At 37.8% G+C, this 21,512-nt stretch overlaps 1 protein-coding gene across 4 annotated transcripts in view; it reads right to left on the bottom strand.

Annotated features, from left to right (window-relative positions):
• Window positions 1-4,765: 4,765 nt before the first annotated feature.
• pip5k1bb (phosphatidylinositol-4-phosphate 5-kinase, type I, beta b) overlaps window positions 4,766-21,512 on the bottom strand; it is a 59,255-nt gene continuing 42,508 nt past the window's right edge. For all 4 annotated transcript variants that reach the window (XM_036579412.1, XM_036579411.1, XM_036579413.1 and 1 more), the window contains 8 exons: window positions 13,980-14,173; window positions 13,281-13,364; window positions 12,940-12,988; window positions 12,735-12,819; window positions 11,272-11,427; window positions 9,468-9,603; window positions 7,215-7,332; window positions 4,766-5,902 (listed from right to left, as the gene is read on the bottom strand). In XM_036579412.1, coding sequence (XP_036435305.1) covers window positions 5,900-5,902; window positions 7,215-7,332; window positions 9,468-9,603; window positions 11,272-11,427; window positions 12,735-12,819; window positions 12,940-12,988; window positions 13,281-13,364; window positions 13,980-14,173 — 825 coding nt within the window. In that variant the 3' untranslated portion in view covers window positions 4,766-5,899. The remainder of the gene's footprint in view (window positions 5,903-7,214; window positions 7,333-9,467; window positions 9,604-11,271; window positions 11,428-12,734; window positions 12,820-12,939; window positions 12,989-13,280; window positions 13,365-13,979; window positions 14,174-21,512) is intronic.

Below are 21,512 nucleotides of genomic sequence, written 5' to 3'. Positions count from 1 at the left end.
GTCTGAAATACCCCTTATAACTTCAGTGTGAATGGGCAGGACTAAACTGCTGTAGGCTGAATAGGTGGATATATGTAAATGATCTGGTTTTTCATAGCATTGCAAAAATAATGAATTCAAATTCTGAGTTTGTTTTTTTTTCATAAAATGTGCCTTTTGACCCCTTAAATCCCAGGTTTATTACATACTAAGGCTTATTATTCAGTAACTACAGGGACTTCAGTGCAAACTGGTTGCGCTATGAAGTCTGTACTTTTTGGACCCATGGCCCTGGCCATGTAGGGGGTGAAAGTAGTTTTCATCATTTCCCCCTTGTCTCAAGTGTAGCCAATATCTACATATCTACCAAAAAATGTTTTACGACTTGTAACAATAGAGGAACCCTTTTTAGTGCCATCAAGGTTCTTTGAAGAATCATATTCAGCTTTTCCATCATAGAGAATCATATAAAGAGCCATTTATGCATTCATACAGTTCTTTTAGCTGTCACAGTTTATATACATTCATTGCCTTTAATAAAGAACCTTTGAAGAACAACTTGTAGAATAGTGTTTAAAAATGGACCGAAGTACAGAGAACATTCAAATGTCTGTAACAATGGTTTTATTTTGTGTACTTTTTTGTTGTGCACTATTTGAGACTATTTGAGATTACGTAACCATGTGGTTTGAGGCGAGTGTGTGATGATTAAGGGGTGCACCTAGCATGCCCAGATAGTACTCCGTTGGCCCCCTGAAAGCTGGCAGCCCACTAGCTTTCCCCTCAGCATTTTCCAGGTAGCACACCAGTGGTTAAGCAGAATATTAGACAAAATGCCACTTTTTATCCTTTGTAAATTAGTCAATAATTTTAACAGCAATATCATGAATACAGCTGGTTATACAGCTGCAACCAATCTAACGCAAAAATAAGCAACAACATTTTCAACAAAATCATTTTAGGCCTAGTCATTAATTGTTTTCTCTCAATGGTTTGCAATATTTTAGTTTACCTTCCAAAATAAAAGATTACATACATTTAAAATCTGTTTGAGGAGATTAAAGCTAGTTGAGCCTTGTATGCAGGACAACAATCTGGGTGGTCTAAGGGTGAACCAGCAGTGGCATACAGTCAGCGGGGTGCCAACCTCATCAAGCCACTGGACCAATATATTCTTACTCTCTGGGATGCTAATTATTAGGATATAGACTTCCATTACTTGTTAGTGTATTAGCATTTTCTTGAAGCTCCAGGGCAGGGGTTCCCAATCCTGGTCCTGGAATTCCTCCTGCCTGGCACATTAAATGTTTTTTCCTGATCCCAAAACACCTGGTCCATCTAAGCAGCTAATTAACAAACACCTCATAAGGTGAAAGGGGTGTGTTGTAGCAGGAAGCAGTAAAATGCGCAGGACAGGGGCTCTTCAGGAACCTTCTCACACATTTAACCTCCTGCTGTGTACCCCTCTTGCTCCTTACACACACATGCACATACTGCCATGATGCATTAAATATTTAGCCTCAGTAAAATCATACCCCCTTGATTGTTTTCTCCTAAACGTGCCACAGAAGGGGGTGGAGTACAACACCTTTTTCTCCAACACAAACTTTTACACAAATAATAATAAATAAAGTGCAGAATGCTATGAGAACACAAGTGCCAGATGTTATAAATGTCATTACTCATAAATACACTGGCATTCAACTCAATAGTCAAAGATCCACTTGTAGCAGTTTCAGTGAGGCTCTCTTGCTCAGTTGGTGATTGGAGTCAAAGTGCAGGCGTGGCAGAGCTGTTCATGTCGTCCAAGGTACCTGTGTGATTGTGTGGCTATCTAATGAAAAGAAATGAAGATTACATGTCAGTGTTCGGAACACAGGTTCCACGTTTTCACAGCTTTTGATTTCAAATAATACTCTGTTTCTTTGATACAGTGACAAAATAGGGGGTGTACTCTTTTGCACTCTTTTGAACCTTGCACCTTAGTATATAGTACTTTGCCAATGAAGTAATTAGACTACATTATAAAAATCATTTATTTCGATAATTCGTAAACCCAAATATAACATTTTCTAGATTTTGTTCAAATCCACCATAAATAAAGTTCAAGATAAAGCTATGGATATTTTCTCATAGTCTTTGACTGTGGTGACAAAACCAAAATAGGTGAAAAAGAGTCTCCGTAGAGTCACTGTAAGCTGCAAAAAGTGCAGTTTATATTGATTTGTACCTTAAATCTTAACACGAAAAGGGATTTTACTAAAATAAAATTGGTAGATAAGCTTGTAAGAAACATCCTTGATTTTATTTATCAGCATATACTTATGAAATGAAACGAACCTTTTTAGCCAACTGTGTCTGAACACATCGGAAATAGACCTCCGCATTTAACCCATCCATGCAGTGAAACACCACATACACACTAGTGAACACACACAATAGGGGGCAGTGAGCACACTTCCCCGGAGCAGTGGGCAGCCCTATCCATGGCGCCTGGGGAGCAGTTGGGGGTTAGGTACCTTGCTCAAGGGCACTTCAGTCAAGTACTGTCAGCTGAGGGGATCAAACCGGCGACCTTCCAGTCACAAGGATGGTTCCCTAACCTCCAGCCCACGACTGCCCCTATTATTGGGAAGCATCCAAACCTTCTTCCAACAGATATCTTTAACAAATTTGCTCCATATTGCAATTACATGTGGAACAGAAACATTGTCATTCAGGATCGTCTTATTATTTCTCAAAACTTCTGCTTGAGAACATACTCTCCCTATTTAAGTGTTAACTGGATCAGATGAGGGTATAACTGAACATGCCAGATAGGCAAATCCCTTATATTACATGCTCACCCCCGATGGGATGGCATCAAACACAATAGTGTATTGTTTGGGACTGGCGGGAATTTTCAAAGAACAGCAACTTCCTTTTGAAGCATATGCCGGATGAAATATCTGGCAGGGGGAAGATTGTGTTTGTAGAGAAGAGACCAGGCCAGAAGAACATTTAGGCTCTGCTAGAAACTAAAGAAACAAACTTCACACATGAAACGTGCCTTGGCTGATCGACTAAACCAGGGCTAAGGAAAAAAAGAGCCATCGCTTTAAACGGGATTTCCAGCAATTCCACAAAGTGGTTTGATGGGTTTGATGTGAATTGTGCTGTTCTAGAGAAACTTACAAAGTCAAAATTGTTCACAGTGGGGGTGAAAGGAAACCAGACATCCGAAATGTTTCCCTTACAGAAAGTCATTACATGACATGGTTATAAATACACTGCTGTCTGAGACGTCTGAGTTTAATGGTGCTTTAGGGATTGAGGCTTTGGCCTAAAATGTATTTTTAAAATCCATTTATCACAGAGAGGTATGCTATGAGGCAAAACAGCATCCAAAGAAACCTTATTTTTTTCAAGATTTACCACCATTTTGCCATCGTCAACATCACACACAAAAACACAGAAGGCACACACAGGTTCACTGATCAGTTATGATAGTAAATAAAATGTATTTGCACTGTAGAGATTAAAACACTCTGAATGACTTCTTCATCTCAACGATTAAATTATACAGATATTTTGAAAAATCAGCGGAATTCCCTGTAAGGTGTAAATTTGAAGGGAGCATTTGCTGACACAGAGACACACCGACAAACACACATCCTCTCTTCCTGTTATTACAGAAACAAAACAGAACCACGTCATTCTTCTAGCTCTGCAAGGCTTTGCATAGGATTTGAAATTTCACCATGCCAACATTCCAGGACTTATTTCAACCCCAACACTGTCAAAAAAATTGTTGTTTTAACTTTAAAAAAGTTGCTAACCTGGCTGCCTAAAAATGTAATTATTTTAAAGTTATATAACTAAGTTATAAAGTATTATTAAGTATTTGAAATAAATAAATATTACTACTAATAATAATAATTATTATTATTACTATTATAGTAATTGTAATACATATATATTGTAATATATAGTAGTAGTAGTAGTAGTAGTAGTAATAATAATAATATATTACAAACTTGACACATTCTTGGAAAAATATATGGAAATATAATTCCTTCGCATATTATCACTGTCCAAAAAAAAACAAGCATCTCCATTTTTTTGACCGAGGCAGCTGTTCTTTACACTATCTGAACATTATATGATGATTGAATCAACAGAAATGGTCCAAAATTGCTTGTAATAAAATCTCTTTACATTCAAGTAAAGAAAGTTTTTACCTTCTCCTGTAAACTAAACATTTTTGATACTTGTTTTTCTTTGGACATCAATGATATGGGGTTCCTGACTTCTCCAGCCGTTACATGGATCTGGATAAATTGCTCACCAGCACCTGATTTAATGAAGGATTGATTAACTGAAGCAGGTAGTGGGTGGTAACTGTAAATGCTGGACCTTTTTGAGGAAATCTTTGGAAATGCTTAGGCTAACACACTGACACACGACATATCACTGTGGACTGTTTACGTGTATTTATTCTAATGGTTGTGTTTTTTTTTTACAAACAAACGCTAAGGGCCCAGGTAAAAGGCTTTACATGGAGACTTTTGCTCAGTACTCTATGTGATCCCAGTCAGGTGAGTGCATTTAACTAAAATCTTCAGAGGAGCATCTCTATGTAATTTAGTCTAGAATTAGGATAACTCTGTGTCTGAAAAACCATCAAAAGTATTTTAACCAACATCAATGTACAGAACCTCACTTCTTTACGATAGTGAACATACCAACAGAGAAATTACAGTCGAGTCTGACAGTGTACACAAACACTCTATATCAGGCCAAAAAGTACAATATAGAATGTTTATTGATAGTCTTTAATAAATTATGGTCTCAAAACCAACAAAGGTGCAATAATGATATTCCAAAGACATTTTTTAATATGGAGCACTCTCTAAACTTTGTATTTGTGTAAAACAGAAGCACACCAACATTTAATAATAAGCAAGTAACAGGATGCTTCAATATGAAAAGGATCTAACAGAATGCACATTCAGATATGAAACACACCCTACCCTTCATAAAATATCTTTTTTGTATCTACACATTAGCAAAAGTCCTTCGTTTTGGAACATCTATAAAAATGCACATGATTAAACGGAGAGTTCTCTAAATGTGCATCTGTGAAGATCAGGGATTGATATTAGACACCAAGCGCCACCAATATTGCAATATATGGCATGAAATACATCTATAATAAAAGAATTGTCTATGCAAAACAGTTTGCATGTTTCTTTTGAATTCAGATGACAATATTGGTTTATTGCGTTCCCCTAAAGTAGTTTGTATAATTTATGAAAAGCTGGACATTCAGTAGTAGGTGGACTACTGATAGCCTACCTTTGGGCCACAAAATGTTCAGTCTAGTCTACTAGATATCACAGATATACAAACGAATGAAAGAATGTAAAGAATATAAAGTGTCTTTGCATTATACTGTGCATTTCTTCAAATGATTTCTTAAAATGACACAGTTTCATGTATCAAGTGTTAGCTATCTTCAGTCTGATCTCAGAGTTTGTGCAGGTCCCAGGTGGCAGGAACCAAAAAGCTTAACAGCTGTATATATGCACAGCTCTGATCTAATCAAAGCAGTACTCGACGTCTGAGAACTACTCTTTCCACAATGAGTCACATAAACAACAACTGATGATTGCAGATGCTTTGGCCCCAGGCTGGAGAATCAGGCCTATTTGCCTTTTGGCCTTTAAAACACAGCCTCCATAGCCCAACTATACTGTCCTGGGAACGGAGGAACATCTGGTTTCCTTTGGCTGTCGCCTGCATGTTGGTGGCGGCTCTCCAATCTTTGGTCAGCAGGAGTCAGAGCAGTGAAATCCCGGAGCAGCTCAGAGGAAAAGTGCCCAGGGACATGAGTGATGAAGGGTGATGAGGAAAGATATGATGAACACCTCACATCTCTTTACTGGAATAAGGAAACAAAAGAGAAAGAAAGTATTAGGAGTGACATCAGTGGTTGTCAGTCAATATAAAGACTGTTCGAAGAAAATCTCAGTGTTCTTCTCATAGTGTACACTTGGTAAACTGAAGACAGCATGCCTATAGTGATGTATCACATTAACAAGCAGTATAAAAACGCAGCATGATACATTTACTTGAAAGTACAAATTCAAATCCATCAATTTTGGAATAATACAATGTCAATTAATCAATTCTGGAATCAAGGTTAACCCCTTAAATGACTAGGATCTACTGATGGGTCCACATTTCTATTGCACACTTCTATAACTCAATAACTTTAGCCTGGGGATTTGAGGGTTAAACACAGCGCCGCCAGTCTTACAATCTGAAATATATCTATATCACATTTATAGTATCTATAGTAAGTGATTTATCTGTTAGAATAGAATCCATTATAATAATATTCAATAAAATATAATAAAATAAAATCACATTTGTGTATTTAGTGTATTTTTTTAATTATTCTGAACCACATCAAAATAATCAAATCAAAATTAATCATGGTTAAGCTTGAGACTTCATAACACACTGAACAGTTTTCTAAATAAAATTAGTTAATTCATTATTAATTTGATCATAAACACCTTAAAATAATAAGCAGTTATAACAAATATATAAAAAGGGCAACCTTTTGCTGTTGCTTGCCTAATAGTGAGTCTACATTAATCTATACTGTAAAAATCAAGTTATGGTGATTAGTCTTACTTTGTCTTCTCCATCAGTCAGCATTAAACCTACCAGCTTCATCAGATAAAACAGCGCACTGTTGCCCCTTTATATTTGTGTTATATCATATTATGAATGATTTTAAGGCGTTTACGACCTAATAAAAAAACATTCATAAACTAATTTTAAACCATTCATAAACTCTTTATACGGTTGTCTTATTGTAAAGTGCCACTATTTTGGGAATGTAAATCTTTGAGATATATGTATACTACCATTCAAAAGTTTGCAATTATAAATGGTATAAATTATATAAAGTTTGCAGTTATAAAGCTGTATAATATCAATTATTAAGTTTTAATAAAGTTGACATCCAGAATGCCTTGTATTTAAAACTGACAAATAAAATATGACTATAAATGACTATAAATAAATAATTAGAGTAAATAGAGTAAAAATGTTCCCAAAAAACTGAATACCTTAAAATACATTCTGGTATCTCGTTTATAATATTTCAATCTACACTGTATAAGTTGTTATTGAATAAAATATAACAAATGATTCCAAAATAGGTAGACATGTACACTTACTAAGTAGACGTCCAGCACAGAGCCATCGTCTCGGTCCATGTCCATGGTGCTTTGCTCAGATGTCAGACAGATGGCGCTGTCCTCCAGTGTAAAGGTAGAACAGGAGCCAATATCACATCTGCAACAGAGAAATCCAACAGAATTTATTTTAAAGTTACAGAGCATTTGGAGTTTTTTTTAGCTTTACAACAACTGTGAAAACAATGAACACTGATAGAAGCATTCCACATTCTTAGGATATTAAAATTAAAAAAATAAAAAAACAATCCGAAACTTGAAAAAGATGGAACAATTGGCCTGATAAGGAACATGTAAACTTTGTTCAGATTTTCTCACTGCAAAAGTAAATATCATCTGAATATCACCTTTTTACTGCCTGCAAAAATGTCTTGAGCTATCGCTACCATAGCAACTAAATTACATTCTTGGAGTAACACATTTCAGTCATCAGGGCTATTCATTAACACAAGTCCAGCCTGGACCCAATAAAATGCTGCCCAGAGCTCAATCACAAAGCAGCGCCTCAAATGACAGACTGAAGTTATGTAATCTAACTTACGATTAGGAGTGCTGACACAAAGGGGCCTTATACTGTCAGGATACAATGTTCATACAGGATATATAAATTGCAATTATGTACATCAAATATCTTATAATTTCAACTTTTTAAGCAATTTGTAATTCCAGGTTTGAATCTTTTTGGGAAACCTGCTTTAATTTTTTCAAAGAAATCTGCTAGGATGTTTTTCTACACCTCCACAGTTCAGTCTTAGAAGCTGGTTGCATTTTCTGCTTCTCAAGAACCAAATAATCCCAAACACATTCAGTGATCTTGAGGTCTGGACTCAGTCTATTGTTCTAAGCAGCTTCTTTGTTTGATCTGCAGATTTTCTTCTTTTTTGTCCATTTCTTTTTCTCAGTGAGGGCTTCTTGACAGCTACTCATCCTTTCAGACCCATTGCGTGAAGCTGTCTTCTCACATTTGAAGGATGGACAGAAACACCTGTGATCTGAAGTAAAAGTGGTGCTTGACTTTCTCCTCTCTTTCAAAGATGAAAACCAGGGACAGTTTGGTGGTCTTCCAGGTCTTCCTCTATATCTTTTAATCATTTTAAAACTGAACTTTAATGCTCCTCAAAAGTATCTCCTTTTATGGACATAAATTACTAACTGGCCATTTTGTGTAGAAATTAAATAAATTAAGGGTGCTCTGTGACTTCCGCACAGCACTGTATACTCGTACTACCAAAAACAAATGTTGTTGCAATGTATTTATATTAGCATGTTTACTTTAGTGTGTATCTGTGTGTGAATAAAACATCTGTTTGGAGACTCCTGTTTTTCTTTTGACTTTCCCCTTCGTTATGCAAGTGGATTATCCAATATCTAATCTCCTCAAAATATCTCCTGAAAAACAAATAACTTGTATTTAATGCCTGTTGCAGAGTGCTGTATATTTATTTATGCGTCATTACACCCCATAACAGACCACACTGAAATGCATATATTAACAAAAGGTTGTAATAACTGCTTTTGGCTGGAACAGGACAAGGGCCCTTGATGTGTATTTACTTTCCAAGTTACAGAAGGACGTGTGTTGCTTGATAAAAGAGGAAAACATTCTACTCCCCTTCTGTTCACCTTGCCTGTGAAAGGCTCAGGCATGCAGTCTGACACTGTGTTATTATGCGATGGACGAGCTGATTGCATTGTGTTAGTTGACAAGGTGACAGATGACAAAGGCCAGCAATCCAAACACCATGGCTTCCAGAGAAGCGTAGTTGCCTTAGTTCCAAATGACATCTTTTGTAACAACCTGTTTCCCCATAACAATACCCTTATTGTCAACTTCCTCTGGTGTCTAGTGAAATATTTAGTAGCCCTTTTGATAGCAAACTCCCTGGTAAACAGGTGTGTAGCAAAGATGAAAAGACAAGCCAAACCTTATAATGGCACAAAGCAAAGGGGTAAATGTGCTACAGCGGTTCACTGACCATGTGAAACGTGTGGACAGGGATTTGCCCAGAGATATGGGTTACTATCTCCATAACGACATGTTAAATATAGCTCTTCAGAAAGGCATTGAAACAGCCCTGCCCTTCTGGTGACGAGTGACGTGGCAAGGGGGTGGGCTGGGGTGAGAATTCCACAGGTGTGTGCGTGTAGGAGGCCAAGGTATCTGAATGATCCTGAGTGTCAGCATGCTTTGTGGCATGCCAGGTTTGGGCAATGTGTATGTGAAAGGTGTTATACCTGTCATTTGATCTGGCCTCCAGGTATCTGTCACTGACGAACATAGAAGAAGAGGAGACAGAGGTGCCAACAGAAGAAGCCTCGCCCAAAGCGTGTGTAACAGCGACCAGGTCTGGACGCAAATAAGAGCCAAACACTGAGGAGAAGACAAAAAGAGAAGTACTGGTCAGAAAAGTAGTGCCACTAGTAGGGAAATAAACATACTTCTAAAAGCTTCAAAAACATAAGAAAAAAGTATCCATGGCTCTCTTCAATGAATTAAAAAGTCTTTATTGTAGCATGGCTATCAAGGCTGGTCACTAATCAGATTTGGAAAAAAAAATGTTCAGGTTCTTTATTCTTGACTTGGCTTTCTAGATTAAGTTCTTTCCATATCAAGTAAATACATGAAATAAATAAATAAGCATTGACAAATCATGTTATTAGCCAAAAACAGTAAGTTAAATGATAGATATTAGCCACTTTTTTGCATCGGTCTTAAAAGGTTACACCCTAAACACCTCTCAGCATGTGACTTTAGTGACGTATTGGTTTCATTGTAGATACTAAATAATTCATAGATTCTACTAAATATTAGATCACAAGATGACTAACTGAATATTAAACAAACATCTTTAAGACCTGTCAGTGTGTAACTTACATATTGGTTTCATAGTAGATACTAAATAATTCATAGATTCTGTTGAATGTTAACTCATAAGACAAACAACTGAATAATAAACAAAAGGTGTTATTTAAAGTGATGCCATAGAAGAACCACTTTTGGTTCCCTAGAAAACCTTTCAATAGATGGTTCTTCAAGAAACTCATTTGAAACAAGTCAACTGAAAGATTGTTTAGGGAACCAAATGTGGTTCTTTGATATACTCTCAGGAAAAAAAGGTATGGAACTGTACTTTTTAGGGTACAAATGCTGTCACTAGTGTGGTACAGCTGTGTCTTCTGAAGGGTACATCTTCAGTACATTTAGTACTTATGGTACAACATAAATGTACTAAACTGTGTTAAATATCTTTGCTTTAAGTGTTTTTTCAAGTTTTTAAGTCCTGTCTTGACTCCATGCCAATATGTACCTTCCCTCTGGGAATGCTGCTTTGTGTAAGGTATGGGGTTCAATGCATTATTTGGTTAAAATAGCATGGACAAGACATTGTAAGACCTGCTATGGGATTCAGTAAATATAGCCCTTATATTTTAGTACAGTTTCCATGTCTGTCTATGCTTATTCATATAGAAATTAGGACCGAATAATGTTTCTATTCTTGGTACATGTGGATGCAGCTGGTGGTGCCAGTAGGAAGATGCTGAGTGTGTTGATCTGTCTTTGCCAGCCTTTAAAGAAAATATCCTGCTACACTAATCGTACAAAATATGCTGCAACGGGAACATGAAGGAGAATACAAAACTGAAGCAAACTCCACAGCCCTTAACTTGAACTCCATACTGCGGCTCAGCCTATATTATTTCTTAGAGCTTGAGTTAGTGTTGCATAAAATGTTAGTCATTAGTGTTTGATTCCAGAGAAGAGCTAGAGACGGTGTGAATAAAAAGGAGTTTCAGGATTTATGTCTTTTAACCAATTAAAATGTAAGGGCCCATATGTGTACCCAGACTTACCCAACATAACTTATGTATTAGTTTTATCATTATTACTGAATAATTTATAGTGAGAACTGAATAATAAAAAATACGATTTAAGATGAATAGCTCAATTATGTGCCTGCAATTTAAGGGGCATTCATGTTTTGATATTGTCTTGTAATATAACAAGAGCATAAGAAACCTTAATACATGACTTCCTAACCTTGTCCATCCAGGCTGGCCAGACTGCGAGCTCCGCTGAGCCGGTCAGGCCTTTCGTCCACTTTGTCCTCCTTCTGGGAGGACAGCAGCTCCTGAGAGGAGGATTTGAGAGGGACTATGGAGTTACGTGTCCTCTTAGATGGAGAGTAACGGTTTGCTGCAGTGAAAAAAAGGCAGAGAGAGAGAGAGAGAGAGAGATGGAGCCTTTCAGTGGAGAACCATCATTATTACCATTCCCAAAGCTTCTGTCCCAAATTAGCTGCAACATTTATGATGTAACTCTCCTCCATTATCTTGTGCCTCACAAATAGGTGATGAAATGAAATCCTATCCCCCAAGCCCCATATCACAACACTGCATGGAAATGAAGCTAAATTCTACCCTAACTGAATTCAAATCTACTGAGACGCATTTAATTAGGTCTAGACTTTAAAAAAATTGTGTATGGAGTTTGCTTTATTTAAAGACGTGCATCATTTCCACATGAATTAAAATATGTATTACGTCAAAACAAGTATCTAATTAGCAAATTCAGCTACTTTCAGGTGCATCCAATGCAGGCCAAAAAATGGGTTGTTCTAGAGCCTAAAGTCACCATGCCCACAGCCAAGCCTCTGGTGGAGGGGCATAAATCCCCCAGCATTAGGCTGTGGAGCAGTGGATTCTCTGCATTCTCTGGAGTGATGGAGCTGAAGATGAAGTTGAAGTGATCCAGAACTAATCATCCAACATCAGTACCTGAACTCACTAATCCTCCTGTGGCTGAACACAATCAAATCCTCACAGCAATGTTCCAACAACTAGTGTAAAGCTTTCCCAGAAGAGTAGATGCTGTTACTGCAGCAAAAGGAGACAAACTCCCTACTAACACTCTTGATTTCAGACGAAATGCTGGAAGAGCAGGTGTCTACAAACTTCAAGACATAAATTGAAAGGCAATTTTGTTGACATACTATATTGTACTGAAGTGGAAATGATGTACACATTCGTACTACAAGAGAAAATCATTTTTCTGCCTAACTATGCCCGGCCTGGGAGCACCACAGCAGAGTGACTGCAGAGCGACATCAGAGCAGCACCGTCTGGGGCAGTGGGGAGGTTAACAGCCTTACCCACGGGCACAACCAGGTATAGCCAGTCTGTTTTTGGCTCATCTCTCCTACCACTAGGCATTTGCTACACAAATATGTCATTCCACACTAAAAAAGAGTATTTAGCTTCATTATGAATTTTACCCCTAAACAGTAGTATGATGGGGTACATTAATTCATACGTACAGTTTCCACATTAATAAAAATGTATTTGCTAAACATAACTACTGACAAAATTAAGTAAAGCAAAATACACGTGGAAACGATGCACACATTTGAATCATGGATGTTCAATGCTAGGTAGTACAGCTTAAAAAACAATGAACAGACAAAGCTGTTTTACAGCACTGCTGGTTTCCACCTGGACACTCACTCTGAATCTTCCGGAACACTCTGGTGCTCATGAACTTGAGAAATCTGTTTGCATAGAAGCCCGGCCGGTGCACGGACACCGTATCCTACGGATATTAAAGGGAGAGAGAGAGAGGATTTAATCAGCACTGCAGATTTCATAATGCAGCATGAACAAGGAAGCCTCTTCATAAAGACCCAGGCTAATCTGCACCCTATCAACTTACACCATCGTAGACCAGGGCTTTCCATGAGTGTTCCAGCTTCTTGATAAACCTTGGTGGAAAAAAACAGCACAGAGGACTTAGCTGGCGCTTACATAAAAACTCCCGCACACAGTCATTTCCTTTTAAGCTGCAAGCACCAAGTAGGTAAACACTGGGTAAGTAGCACAGTGTGCTGGATACTAGATCCCTGATCAAAGTCTTATGACACTTTAGAATGAAGTAAGCATATGATAGGTATATTTACAGAGCTTTGTTTTGTGTTTGATGCTATTTTGACTAGTCATGACTAGGTAATAAAGGCAGGCAGTGCTTTAGTACAGTAGAGGGCACAGTGTACTTACCTGTATGACTGCAGGATGTCGATTATTCCCAGAAAAATCAGTAGCTTCTCACCCCTGTTGGTTCTGGCTGGAATACCTCCCATTCTAAAGAAACAGTAAACACATCAGTTTATCTGTGAGCTTCTACATTTGACCAAAAAAGGACCCTTAAAAATCCCAAATTTTGGTGTCTGGAGTTTGCTTCAAAGGCTAAAGTAGCTAACAAGTAATGAAAGCTTAGCTTCCAGGCCGAGGACATTATAATCTTTCCTCAAATCATGTCAAGCTGTTAAATAATCACAAATAGACTTGCCTCTGTGATCTCAAACACTGTATAAGGTACTGTTATCTATAAAAATGGACAAAAGTATGGACAAAGTTCATTCAGGCTTCAAGATGTTTGCTACTACTTTTGTCCATTTTTATAGATAACAGCATGGCATACAACGACAGATACCACACAAGCAAGTGTATTTGAGATTACTTAACAACCTGAGGTGATTTTAGGCTAGTGTGCGGTGACTCAGGTGTACAGTTGGCATGATGGTAACCGGCAGGATTTTAACTTCCTTGTTAGCTCCATTAGCCTTGTTTCTCCAGTGTGAAACTAAAGAAGCAACCTTCAGAGACTAAACCTGTCTTAGCTGTCTACATTCTGGGTGAGTGGAAAACTGTGTAAATTTGATTTTTCATTGAACAATCACTTTAACAGACACTCACGTGTCATCAGTGGTTATGGCCTCAGCTGCCTTGCCATCTCCTTGGATGGACTCCATGGCAGTGGAGTAGAGGACTCTTTGGCCTACGGGACGCCTTCCGTCTCCCCCACTCACGTTTCCGTCTCTATGGTTCTGATCCAGCACATGAACCCCCAGCAGCAGACTATAGTCCATTATCTTAAAGCTTTCCAGCACCTGGGCACAGTACACAAAACACACGCATGTTTACAGTAACGCTCACGTAACACATAACTTCTGTTTAAGACATATTAGGGGTGTGCTAAAAACTGAAAAAACATTGCTAATGTGATAAATAACATCATGAATCTGAGTATATTAACTTCATGGCTCATAAAAATGATTTTAGACCAATTATTGAGAATCTGTAAACAACAACAGCCAATGTACAGTAATTGTATAAACTGCATAGTAACAAGCGGTAGTGGCAGTAGTAGCAGCTGACTGGATGTTAGTCCATTTTGCCTTTAACTTTAATCTTTAATTAACTTGTCTTAGCATCTTGGATATGAGTTGCTTGTAACTAACTAACTAACTAACTGACTGACTGAGTACCTACCTAACTGACTCAGTCAGTTGGTCAGTCAGAAAGTCAGTCATTTACTCACTCATGTTTAGCAGGCTGAAGATTCCCCACAAGGGGGCACTACTATGAAGCTGCTTTTGGTGCTTCACAAGAGTGGTGCTTCACATCAATGACACTTTGTGTCCATTATTAAATGTGGCACTACTTTTTGCTGGTGAATTTTTATCTCAATTTGATCACCACTTCACAAACCTCAGAATAACTAAATATCATGAAGTGCCATGTATCAGGAAAGTCTTCAAGTACCGTAATGTCACATTTTAATCATATTGCCAATCTTAACACACATTCTCATTAACATAACAAGTGCAGCACTGCATGAGGCAGCCGTTCAGTATTCCAGCAGAGGCATGAGGGGGAAGCATTTTTGCCCACGGGGGGCACTCCGTCACGGCTGAAACAATGTGCTGAGTGTTTACGTTCTGTATTTCTCAGCAGTGAGATCAGCACAAAGTGGGGGAAGAGAAAAACTGAAGCAGCCGTGGCAGGCCAGGCAGGAAAAGCAAGACATGTCCCTGCTGCGAATCTGGGGTGAAACAAGTGCATAAGTCACTGCGTGTGCAGTGTGTGTGTGTGTGTGAGTGTGTGTGTGCATGTAACACTTAATGACTAGGCAAATTTTCTTCAGAACATCCTGTTGTCAAGCTCTGGAATGTTACTGAGAAAAATGATTTTGTATGTAGGTCAGTTTAAGATGTAAAGCATATCATCACTGTCCTAACAAAAATGTTGTAAATGGTAATATTACAGGAAAAGGAAAACATAACCAAGCTAATGATGCTAATGACAATTCTTTGCGTCTTATTCTGCAGTTTTTGTGAATAATTCAGCAATTACTTCAATTAAAAGCCTAACACTGAATACTGATGGAGGAACAGTTTAGCCTGTTAGCTATCTTTTAGCCTGTTTCACCTGCAATAATTTTTAGGCTAGTTGTTAAGAACATAAGTTGTCAGCCTGGCAGTTAAAACAAAACCGGGTATGTATTTTATCTATCAATATGCTTGGTGGTCCATGTGAGCAACATAATAGTCCATTTACAGCAAACAATTTTAAGTGACTGATTCGTTAATACAGAATTCAACTTTATTCTGGCTCTGAATTCGGCTCAGCCAATCAGATCACAGGAATCAGAACTATCCATTTTCTAAAGCACATTAATTTGTAAGTAAAGACAGCAAGATTTGACTCTATTCTAGGTCATTTTGGACCATTTCTATTGGTCCATTCATCATAAAATGTTGAATTGTTCACACAATGTAAAGGGCAGCTGCTGTGCTCAATGTAGAAAAATAAAAATTAAAACAGATGGTTTTGATATAACAGTGACAATATTTTGTGTGAACCTGTGTAGGCTGAGTTATGTATTAAAGGAGAGAATACTTTGACCTCCTTCATTTCTTGAAGTCACTTACATGTCCAAAGTCTCTTTAAGACTCAGTCTATAACTACTGAGCACACAGAAGTGAGCAAAGTTTTGAAGAATTGACATGACTTTCATTTTGTGTCCTATTACTGAAAAAAGTAATGCATTGCATTTACCTAATTCCAATGTGTACATCATTTCCACATGAATAAACAACAGTTCACCAACACAATAACTGCCAAAAAGTAAGTAAACTGGAAGACAAAATTGTGCTGATGTAATATATTTTATTCATGTGGAAATGATGTAGACATTTGAATAAAGCGAAGCCACTTTTTTTAGTGTGGAATGTTGTATTTGTGCAACAAACATTATTATGTAATGTATATATAATCTAAGATTTTCCTTAGAGGAATCTGAACAAAGATCAGAACACAAAAACATGCAAAAACACAGTCATTACATACCACTGGTGTCGGTCACCCTAAACACCAGGGCCAGGTTCCAGATTAAGCCAAAATCTAGACTTAAAAAGATTTTCAATTATGGATTGCCACCAGTAATGCAGTTTAGTCCAAGACTTGGCTTAATCCATGGAATCCGACCCTATGAAGTTTTGCAAATCCTAACACTGGTCATAGATTGGCCACTCTTCCAATGCCTCACCACCGCAGAGAAATGACATCATCTTATGTAGGGAAATCCATGTCCATCCCAAAGGAATCACGGAAGATGTTATAATGCAATAGCCTCCACCAATTAAATATACAACTATTACCGTAATTAGCACCATGACGCAGATATCAACATGAGTGACAGGCTGATAGTTCACTGCTCTGTGAAGTAATTATCTAATACCACATCTACTCACGGTGATCATTGTGAGGGCCTTTAGAAAGATGAACTGAGCTCTGAATAACACACTGAGCATTGCTTTTATACGCTTCTGACATAAACATTCACATCTGGACTGGACCAAGTGCATTCTACACTGAGTTGCCAGTTTATTACTGTGCCTGAAGCACTTGCAGCAACAGAACACTTCCATGCCACCACCATGTCAGTATCACTGTTATGCAAGAATGGTCCAGCATCAAAATTAAGTGTGGTCCCTTTTCATGGATACACAGTGTAGAGCAGGGGGGTCAAGCTCTACCACTTAGAGGACCATATTTAAAAAAACCTAAACAAATCTGTGGGCTGGAGAACGCCTATGTTTTCATTTGATTTTTAAATAACATTTGGCTAAATATGCCAATTTGTCAACAGCTACATTAGCCATACAGACTGAAGTTTAGAGGCAAGACCACTTTTTCTATACTCTGCCTTTGTGCTACAGCTTTTGTGCAATTCAGCCACATAACTGTATGTGAGCTTACAAAATATGCCAACTAGACCCAAACACTTTGCGAAAGCCATTAGTATTTCAAAGGCCACTTCCTAAATTTCAACAAAGCTGACTCTCAGTAGGCCTAGCCTCCACAGAAACATTTAGCAGGCACCATGTTCCTGTACAAGAAAACTACTTAGTTTTGAGGTGAAGACACTTATTGATCTAATTACTAAAATGGTATGCTATCTTCAATTTTCTTTGCCAGTCAATGCATGTAGAAATAATTTCCGCCCAAAGGAGGCTGCATGACCATGCATTCAGAATTTACATTTCCAAAGAACTAAGAGAAACCAAACACAGGATCCTGGCGTGGAAGGTTAATGCCTGCTTTGCATGGCGGTCTCATCCGGACATTTCAAATAGACTCCCTTTGAATAGACCACAGAAAATTCTCCTCATGTTGTTTTGCATTCTCACTGTGACAGGAGCAAACCTCCAGAAAGGGATTAGTGCTAGGACAATCCTAGCAAAACCAACAAATAATTCTCCATTTAAAGATTACTTACAGTTTCATGGTGCTATTCTTCTTGAAACCAAATCCATTGATAACAGTGCTAGTGAATATGGGAGTTGCTAAGCATTTGCTGAATGGGCTAGATCTTTATTGTGAAAATCTTGTTTATGTATACACAGCAAAACGCTTAGAGACAGACTCAACAGACAGTACAGCTGTAAATTTCGCTGTACACATGCAGAAACAGGTCAAGCAAGATTGCACTCTGACTGTTCAAGATTTTGTCAGCAACGTAGACAGCTGGTAAAAATAACTGTTGAAGAACTGGCTCTTGTTCCTCAGGTTTACCCAGGGCAATTTAGGTTGCCCAAAAAAAAATGTCCAAAAGAGGAAACAGAGGAAACACTAAAGCACTTTCTATTAAGCCTGGAAAACATACTGGTGAGGTTATTAGTAGCTTGCTAGGCCATTATGGCATTGTTACATACAGGCAGCCAGGTTGATGCTATAGTGTCTACTCGTAAACCCATTACTGAGCAACAATCACCAGGATGTTCTGCTAAAGGTACTGGACTTACACAGGGATGGATTACCAAACAGACCAACTGGCAAATGCCCAGGGTCCCTGTCCACTAGGGGGCCCTCAACTAACACAGATTTATAATAAGTTAGCCATTTTTAAAATCAAAGACAACCCACACAACATAAGAAGACATCAGACAGTTAATAACACATATGATCATGAAAGTATGGAATCAGAGAGTTTTAGTGTTTGAAATTTGCAAATGAGAAGGAAAGTTTGTAGTGTGACAATCTGGTGCCACACCATTACTGAAAAAAGGCATGGTAAGTGTTTATCGCCATGTGCCAAGCCCATAGTGAAGCTACGTGTGAAAACCAGCGTTGAAGAGATTCAGTAGTACTTGAAAAAACAACATAATCATTATGGTGACGATCCTGAAACGAAGATCAGCTGGTGTAGCAATTTGCTTCACTATAATGACAATGCATCATCAATCCTTATTTTCTACAGCTGTAATCTCATGCAGTGATGTTTTGACTTTGGTAGTTTTGTAGTTATTTTGCAGAATGTATAATTTATTGAAATAGCTGGCCTGTAGTTTGTACACTTTGCATCTTAGTTGGAACATGAAATTTAAAAGAGGTTAGGAGATATATACCTACAGAGCTGTACGTGATCTTAGATTGGAGTTTGCAGTAAGCCTGCCTCAGCTGAGTGAAGTGGTAAACATTTAATTTTAAAGCAGGTTTAAAGTACGGAGATCTAGCACATCATCTGCATTATTAAAGTGGCCATTATTCCCAATATGTCAGACACAATGTGATAGCAGCAAGCACTCCTGTCAGACACGGCCCATAAAACAATATTTATGCTCACTATACTCCGTATCACAGCACATAGAAGATTTAATGTGTGTGCGAGAGAGAGGGAGAGAGAGAGAGAGAGAGAGAGAGTAAAGACAGAAAGTGAAAGAGAGAAAAGAACGATGACCAAACCCTAACCTCTGAAATGGGTTTTCAAGGCTGACTTTGAACCAATTCAGTGAATGATCCATATAGACTATCATTAAACTGATCATGTACTCTGTGTTCAGTAGCACGCTGTGTGTGTGTGTTTCAGGCTTTCTGCCGTTGTTCAAGTGCAGGGGCGCGACATGCTTACTCAGGAGCAGTCAGCAAGATTTCTGCTTAGAACATACTTCACCACTTCACAGCCAACAGGAAACCATAACAGTGAAAACTTCAGAATGAGTAGGCTCGAGCTGCTTATAGTAATCACCCAGCGATTCCCACACAATTCAGTTGCAAACAAGATACACTGAGCAAACTAACAAGTCTTGTATAAGATACTGTAACCCATTCAACTTCATGGGCTAATAAGTGGGTCTACTTTTTATTCAGCTCATCTTTCTTTATTTGTAACTTATGTGTTTATTTCATAGTAGTTACTAAATACTACATATGTTGTCTATATTGGTATGCCAGTTTCTTATCAAATAGTTTTTAGTGTTAGTAGTGCAGAAAGATAAAGAGAATTATGTCCATGATAACATTCTATTCCATAAATAGCCATGTTGGCAGAAAAACCCTGTTTAATGTTCCCTTCAGTGTCCTTTCAAGAGAAGAAAAGGGAACAAAACAGTCCAATCAAAACAATCTCTGCCCGGATTGTAGAACATTGGGTTACCAATAGATAGAAAGTGGGTTTATTAACTTAATTAAAGCAAACTTAAATATTAGTTGATACTGTGGTCATTTGAAAGATATGGGATACTGAATTTTATCAGTAATAGGTCAGAATCTATTTTTCCACATTTATTTGTGCTTTTTTGACTGGGGTTCAACACGAACTTATTGTACATTTTAAAGGGGAATTTCGCTGATTGTTTAAAACGCCTGCATAATCAAACGGTTAAGATGTAAACAAAATAACTCAGAGTGGACTGATGTGAAATGCTCCGTTCTAGAGAGACTTACAGAGTCAGTAATGCTCACAATGGTGGTGACGGTTACCAGACGTCTGAAGCATTCGATGCCTCTAAAAGCTCCCTCACAGAAAGTTGTTACATGAAATAGTTTTAAATTGTTTCAAGATAGTTTTGCGATAAGCTTCTGGCTTAAAATACACTTCTTTAAAATCCATTCATGGCGGAGAGGTACATGCAAGACACAGTAAGGCAATATCCTACTAAAAGAAAACATATCGCTGCTGTCGGAACAAAACCTCGTATCTCCATTTTTGTTTTTCATTTGTTTTTTTGTTTTTCAATTTTTACATAACTTGTAAGAACCCGTGATCCTATATATTGTGTTATAAATTCCATGATGAATGAACAAGCAGAAATTACCTAAACAACTTGAAAAAGAAATCTGGCTCCATTGACTTACATTAAAAGTAGAGTACGTTTTTACTTTCTCCTGTAAAGTTCTCATTTTAGAGATATGAGGTTTTGATCCGACAACAGCGATTATCTTACTTATTTCAGATTTAGCACTATTTTACTATTATCAGCATCACAAATAAAAACTCAGAAGACACATAAAGCTACGCTGTTCATTTTGGATGGTAAATAAAATGGCTGTATTTGTGTTGTAGACATTGCGACCTCTGGTTCCTATCACCACCACTGTAAAGAATTCAGCGTTGTTAAGTTTCCCCACAATGAACTATGTCCCAACAAACCATTCTAAAAGACTTTGTTTAAATTTCAACAATTCAATTTTTTAGAAATTTAAAAAAAGTGTGGAATTTCCCTTTAAGCTGTGCTCATCTTTCTCAACATGTTCACATGAGGTCCCACAAAAACTGCCATAAATTGTATAATAAAGTACAACAACATACTGTAATCTAGGAAAACAGTCTGTCATTGTAAACTGTAAGCTACTCTAAGATTTTAAGACACTATAAATTGTATTGACACTTTACATTTTAAGATTTGCTCATCTTTCTCAATATATTCACATAAATGAATTCCTACACTCTCCCACTGCCTGACAGCCCTACCCACTGCCTGTCTCAGTGGACATTACGCCTCTCCTCCTGACTCGACCCACTTGTGACTTGCATTAGCACTGATCCTGTTAGCGCTTCGCTGGTCAAGGGGCAGGACAAATGGAAGCAAAAACTTTGTTTTACCAAGAAAGCGAAATGCCAAGCACTTCAAAGAATCTATCCATGGATGGAACTTTGCAACA

The sequence above is a fragment of the Colossoma macropomum genome, unplaced genomic scaffold (assembly GCF_904425465.1).
Source record: "Colossoma macropomum unplaced genomic scaffold, Colossoma_macropomum, whole genome shotgun sequence".
Lineage (NCBI taxonomy): Eukaryota > Metazoa > Chordata > Actinopteri > Characiformes > Serrasalmidae > Colossoma > Colossoma macropomum.
The sequence above is the reverse complement of the archived record's forward strand: the minus strand, read 5'-3'. Positions and strand labels throughout refer to the sequence as shown.